General features: G+C 39.3%; 1 protein-coding gene across 2 annotated transcripts; it reads right to left on the bottom strand.

Moving 5' to 3' along the window:
* Window positions 1-321: 321 nt before the first annotated feature.
* On the bottom strand, window positions 322-6075 carry cks1b (CDC28 protein kinase regulatory subunit 1B). 2 transcript variants are annotated; one of them, XM_023976593.3, is made up of 4 exons: window positions 5855-6075; window positions 5102-5169; window positions 4808-4949; window positions 322-1140 (listed from the first exon to the last, which is right to left on the bottom strand). In XM_023976593.3, exons 2-4 carry the CDS (start codon window positions 5158-5160, stop codon window positions 1030-1032), a joined length of 312 nt encoding a protein of 103 aa, XP_023832361.1. In that variant the 5' UTR covers window positions 5161-5169; window positions 5855-6075; the 3' UTR covers window positions 322-1029. The 2 variants fall into 2 exon arrangements, with proteins under 2 accessions (XP_023832361.1, XP_023832362.1); XM_023976594.3 differs by having other exon boundaries at window positions 4822-4949; window positions 5855-6070.
* Between the last annotated feature and the right edge of the window lie 1083 nt (window positions 6076-7158).

Genomic DNA, 7158 nt, shown 5'->3' with positions numbered 1-7158 from the left:
AGACCAGAGCCCTTGAACAGTGCCTCAGTACAACCTGTTTATTCCAATCCTGGCTGGTCCTGACCACCTGGTCGTGCTGCTGATCCCATTTATGCTGTGGAGCCCTGACCTGACTTCACCGGTCATGGTACCCTGTCCCAGACCTCTGTTGATCATGATAGGAGGGCTAATGGAATTTTACAGTAATTCAATGTAAATGTTTCAAGGACCAATTTACATGTATTTAAGTATGTATTTATTGTAGTGGGGACAGTACCATTAGTGCCACTTTAAGGATATATATATAAAAATGTTAAATAATAATTCACAACCACATCATAATCTGTGAGAAGAATTACAAATTAAAAAACATTTATTTCCGGGGTACAAGAATTCATAAATACTGAGCAGCTGATTTGTACAATAATAGACATGGCAAAAAAGATCTTGGGCACCATTTTGACAGCTCTAAAATGCAGACAGTCAACAGCATTACTTATAATTGCAGGTCACAATTGTAAAAAATAAAAAAAATAAAACATTTTTACAGTATCCAAACTATCATCATTTGTACAGAGTAGGTGTGCATACACTTGATACAATCTGCAGTATTCAAAACAAGATGAATCAAGTGCCATAACAGGTATTTGATCATAGTCATTTTGGTCAAATCCCGGCACATTTGCGCTTTCAAAAATGTCCCCCTTACATTTTACACAGTTACTATATCGCTTAAAATAGATATGAGCATCATGTTAGTCAACGCACAGCGGGTAAGGTTTAGAATAAAGTGTTACCACAGCTTTTCTTTTTCTCCCCAGACATACACCCTGACAACATTATCAAGTTAGTCCTAATACAAAAAAGTTTGAATTATTACAGAAATACAAATAGAGAAAAGGATGAAAGGGTTCCAAGCAGATCCATAGGAAATGTGAAAGGCTTTACAGTGAGTGAGGACAGTGGGTTGGAGCGCTCGACTCTGGCTCCACTGCAATGTATACGATACACATGTGGAAAATAGTCTTTTCATCCATCCAACTGAAGTGTTCATCCATTTCCAGCCACTCTCTTATCTTCTTCCCGATGAGTGTTCTCCCACGCACTCTGTCTGAGATCAGGCTGCGGGCAGAGGACGACGGAAAAGCAAGATGTGGGGCTCTGGAGAAAAAGAAAAAAATAATAAAAACAGGAAACATTTGAGAATGAAGTTCAGGAACTGAATGAAAAACATTTCAGGCGGTATCCCAAATATCTCTCCTTCCTTCCAAAGTGTGCACTTGTTTACTGCCCTTCACTAATTTGAAAGAAAATGGCTGGTATAAGAAACACGGTGGAAACTCCCTCTAGCCCATGCCTACACCACTCCAATGCATTCAGATGTGGGAAGGAATGAAAGGAGATATTATTGGGACTCATCCTTAGAGTTTGGAAAGCTGATAATTCTTTCATGAATTCTAGTAGTCTCGTGAGGCCACCCTTGATCCTTCCAAATCTCATCTCGTTGACTCAAATATTGAAAGTCTGGAGAACTTCAGGATTGGATTTTGAATGGGAGCGCTGGCTGTTAGCGCTTGCATATGTTTGGTCAGTCAGTTTGGTTACCTGTTCAGTAGTCTTATGGCTTGGGGGTAAAAACAGCTTACGTATCGGTAATAAGCTTACGTATCGGCCTCACGGCATTCGTCAGAGCTTTTTTTTTAATATTTTTTTTTAGCACCCTTATGTAGACCTAGCCCCACCCACATCCGTTCCATGCATCGAAAGGGGTTGAGGCGAAGGAAAAACTAAGTGCTGCCAAATATAAATTTCATAAATATTCGAATAATGTGTGTAAATAAGACGTATTAAACACGTCTGTAAAACCACAATGAGGACATAGACCTACCAAGCAGGTTTTCATTAATATTGGGTACATCGTACGAAAAACCGAGTCATCTTAAATAGGAGCATAATTCATGTTCAAATTCACAACATAACATACATAGGCATTTCATCATTAAGACCTTTAGGAAATAATGTCTGGAGGGTGAAAATCCAAAAACATTCTCTTTTACTCAGACTATTATTGTCACCTCCCCTGTCTGATATCTTAACTTCCTCTATGCCACAAAATCTAAAAAGGTAGAAATGTCATTTAGGTCATTAAAATGTACTGCGACTGGATAATCCCTGTCGTTTCTCCTGATTGAACCTCTATGTTAACAGATTCTGTTTGAGAGAACAAGAGGTTTTACCTACATAGCACAGCCCACATGGACATTTAATAATGTAAATAACATGGGTGGTGGAACACGTAATAATGTCATTTATTTGGAACCATTTTCCTGTATGTGGGTGGCAGAAATATTCACACAATATTCATCATATTGCACTGTGCGCATCCTCTGCATTTATAGCTACCATTTGGAAGAGGGCGTAAAAGAGCCTGGCTGATTTTCTTTTCTGGCTGGCAGTTGGCATGAACCAATTTAGCGCGTAAATTGTGACCTCTCCTATACACAATAAGTGGTGGATTTTTTAATTCAGCCGGCAAAGCTGGGTCCGATGATAAAATATGCCAGTGTTTCTTGACCACACCACCCACTTTTCGCGAGTTCAAAGTATATGTGGTTGTGAACATTACGGAGTGTTCTTCAGCGGGTCTTTTTTGTAGCAGTTCATCTCGTGTTGTTCCCCAATGCCAAATTAAGAGCTTCTTCTACACATTGTGGCGAATAGCCTCTTCTTAGAAACCTAGTGCGCATCTCCGCTGCTTTTTCTAGATAATCCTCTGTGGAGTGGCATATATACGACGCAGTCTGAAAATCTGGCTTCTTGGAAGTCCTCTTTTTAATGGCTCAGTATGGAAGCTGTCCCCCTGTAATAGAGTATTTCTGTCCGTTTCTTTTCTATACAGAGTTGTAAACCTATTCAGCCAGCTCTAGAATAAAGTTTGTTGGTGGATATTCATTAGTGTCTCCATCTCCCAAATAGTGAGCTAGGGCTCCCAGCCCCCCCACATGGGGAATGCTGGTATATACTCTCGACATCTAATGTGACCAAAATAGAGTCTTCTGTTAAACCCGTTATTAGTGAGATCTTGTTTATGAAGTCTATAGTCTTTCACACATGATGGCAATGCTTGCACATGAGTTTTAATAAGAGTCTACAAAGATCGACAACGGCTCTAGCATTGAGCCTATTCCTGCAACCACTGGTCTGCCTGGATAATTGCCTTGTGTTTTAGGTTTGTGTAATTTCGGTAAAATGTACAGGCATGGACGTATGGCACATTTGCAGCAAAGATATTCATATTCAGGTTTTGAGAGGGTTGTTTAATAGGGCTTGCTCCAGATTCGAGCATATTTCCCTTTGGAACACCTGTATGGGATCAACACTCAGTTTTCTATAGAAACGTTCATTACTGAGTTCTCTGAATTTCTTCTTTATATTTTTCATAGTCTAAAACAACCACAGCACCCCCCTGAATCTTTCATTAATTCATTAAGTGCCTGTTCTTCTGTTCTAGTGAGATTCTTCTGAATGTGGTTTGTTTGTCTCCTATATACTGACATGGCTTCTTGTTCGACTAACCTACAATAGGTATTAATCGAAGAGTTGTTAACCATAGGACAGAATTTGCTTTTGGGCTTAAAATGGGTACCAGTTCTTTGATCTGTTTCTAGGCCCGAAACAGTGTTTTGAGAAAACGCATACGTTTAATCTTGCGAAAGAATATTAACAGATCTACTTTCATATCGAATGGTGTATCTGTACATGTAGGTACAAAAGAGAGGCCCTTAGATAAGACTGAGACGTGCGCGTCAGTAAGGTCTTTTTTGGAGAGGTTAATTACCGCGTCCTGCTGTAGCTCCGTGTCCACGGCCTGTGTTCCTGGTCCCCTCGTCGACCGCTTACCTCCAACATCGTTCCTTTTCTTTCGTGGAGCCTTGTGTTGCTTCCGGGCTAAAAAAAAAAACGGCTGTGTGCGATGATAGCGGGAGTCGCTGTCTGTAGGGAATTGGGTACGATGTACCCAATGACTAATGAAAACTTGCTTGGTAGGTCTGTGTCCTCATTGTGGTTTTACAGACATGTTTAATACGTCTTATTTTCACACTTTATTTTAATATTTATGAAATGTATATTGTTATATTTGGTGGCACTTATTTGTTTTTTCTTCGCCTGGAACGGATGTAGGTGGGGCTATGGGTGCAAAAAAAATAAAAACTCACAAAAGCTATGACGAAGGCCGTGAGGCCGATACGTAAGCTTATTTAAGATCAGTGATACTATCAAGAGCAGTGTAAAGTTTCTTATTGAACAAATGCAGGTAGTTCCCTCTCCGTTTCAGCCCGTTTATTTCCAAGTCAATACACCCCATATCACATGATGGTTTATGTAGTACCCAGAAAATTCAACATGAGCTTCAAACATCTAAGGAGTAGCACATCTTAATCACCAATGACCCAAACCCAAGACATGGGTACAAAAGTAATCCCCAAGTCAGAGAGCTCCACAAAGTACAGTAGGCTACAATTCATTGTTTGTATAACTCAATGTTATGCCGCTGGATTCACCACATCACACTGCCTACTGTACTGATATGAACCCCCATGGTGCGACATAGCCACAACTGTAATCCCCCAGTACAGTTCAGTGTTGTATTCCTCCATAATAGCCTTTATGCTGCTGTATTCACCAGCACTTCACTCTTTCTACTGTACTGAGCGTTAATATCAATCAATTTTCAATCAATTTTATTTTATATAGCCCTTCGTACATCAGCTAATATCTCGAAGTGCTGTACAGACACCCAGCCCAAAACCCCAAACATAATACTAACATTCGACAGTGTACCTGGTTGATGGATCATGTAGTGTATCCAGCCTTGACTCTGCTGGACGCCCAGGTTCCTCCACTCAGTCTCTGACATCAGATGGGTCTTGGGCACACGCTTGGCAATGTCCTTGGGCAGCATCACATGCCTACAGAGAGTGGAGAAATTGAATGGTACTTTACTGAGTCGTGCAGTGTCAACATCACAGGGCTAGGAAGGAAGACCGCTGCCAGGCAAGACATACATATCGATATTAGCTAGCTAAAAACTGTTTTAGAAAAACGTACAGCATTAACTTACCTATACTCGAATTTCTCATCGTCATATTTGTCAGAGTAATATATCTGCTTCTGAGACATGATGCCAACCTGAAAAAAGAATGCATTTGAAAGTTTAGGTACTCAGGGATTTTACAGCAGGAGCATTACAAGGAATCCTGTCGACTGAATGTTCTATCCTGTGATTTGGACTGACTGAAGGAGTATTATGTTTATATTTAATTTACTACCCGAATAGTACGTAGCGGCAATACACCTCATAGTTTGAAGTCTACCAATAAACCTCAAAGTAGTAAAGCCCAAGCAAAGGCAATAACATGACATAATTACAGGTTTGTCAGGTCAGATGTGATCAATGCACCTGTATTGCGCATCATAAACCAATGAATGTAACTAGCTAACGTTAGATGGCTAAGTAAGGCGACAAGCTTTATCTACTACAGTAACGTTAGTAGCTACGTTTTTTGTTTAACTAACCCACCCTAGCAAACAAAATCTAGGTTAAATAACTAGCTATATCATACATAGCTAGTTCCTCATGTTCATCAGCATGTCACCCACTGAGTGTTCTAGCYAACATAGTTCATAAAACACAAAATGTCATCCAACAACCTTTGGAACTAGCTAGCTAAGTTAGCAGGCTCGTTAAATAGCTGGCTAACTTGCTAGCTAACAATAATGAATTAGTTCCCGTTAGCTAGCTAGCAGGATTAGCTATCTAGCACTAAGCTTAGCTAGCTACTACGTTAGCTTTGACAAGTAAAACACAAATCACCTTTCTTCAAGTGGCTCGTTCCAAATTATTGTAGTCGTGATTTGGTGACGGAAAATCTAGAAATTTCACAACAGGCCTGTCTTTTCTGGAATATTGTCGGTCACCGATGTATTTATATTTCCATGTACAGTAGCTTGTAATGCTTCTGATGTGATATGGTCGATGGACCTTTTTCACGTGTCGCTGCGAGTTTCCCTCTCTTATGTTACTGATCCTGCCTTTCACCATTCAAAAACTCACTGCTGCTCCTCATTGGTCAATCCTCTCACATAAATGATCATGTGACATATGCTGAGTTTAGACGAGACACGCAAAGACCGTCATACCTGTCGACATAGAGGGACAAAGAAAGCTATAATGAGTCCTTTCTAACAAAAGAGCTGAAGGYGGTCTAGAAGTGTTGGATTTTGTTGACATAAATAACACTTTCAAGAAAAACTGGTTGAAAAAATGTTTGCTCGATACTGATTCAATATGGTATTTCATTCCAAATAATGTGTTTAATAAATTGGGAGGTCTTCAATTTTTACTGAATTGTAATTATATTCCTGAAAGATTACCTGCTAAATTGGCTAGGTTTCCCCAACAAGCTTTACTGGCCTGGAAAATATGTTTCCTGCACAATTTTTCCCCTCATAAAGCTCTTTTGTGGAATAATTCAGACATAACTGTAAGGAATAAGTCATTGTTCTACCCCAGCTGGCATGAGAGGAATATTGACTTTGTTCTTGATATTTTCGACAACAAGGGTAATATTCTCACATATGAACAATTTATAACATTGGAAGAGTTTCCAATACCTTTCAGAGAGTTTATTTCTGAAGATCAAAGCCGTTCCCAGTGGTCTAACTACACTTATGAAAAGTCATCTTAATTTTGGGAATGATCACAAAGTTTATCCAGAACTCAGATAGGAAGGCGTGGGCTTACTTGAGAAGTCTTGTTGTAATAAATATATAAGACAAATTCTTCATTCACAAAACCAACTTACACCGAGAGGAAAGTTTTTCTGGAACATGCTTATTCCTGACATTGTCTGGAAAAATGCATGGTTAAGGCCTTACAAATACAGTATACCAAACAAAGTTAAGGAAGTGCACTTCAAAATTTTACATAAGATATATCCATGTAATTCTATGATTTCCAAATTTGTGGCTATTGATGATATCTGGGGTTTCTGTGAAAAAGAAGGTGAGAATCTGTCTCACTTGTTCTTTGAATGTAAATTTGTGTCAGAATTTTGGGAAAACCTTGCAAAGTACTTATTTAACATTATGAACACTGCCTATAATTTTAACATAAAA

This window comes from Salvelinus sp. IW2-2015, linkage group LG31 (assembly GCF_002910315.2).
Source record: "Salvelinus sp. IW2-2015 linkage group LG31, ASM291031v2, whole genome shotgun sequence".
Lineage (NCBI taxonomy): Eukaryota > Metazoa > Chordata > Actinopteri > Salmoniformes > Salmonidae > Salvelinus > Salvelinus sp. IW2-2015.
This window is presented reverse-complemented; position numbering and strand designations above follow the sequence as displayed.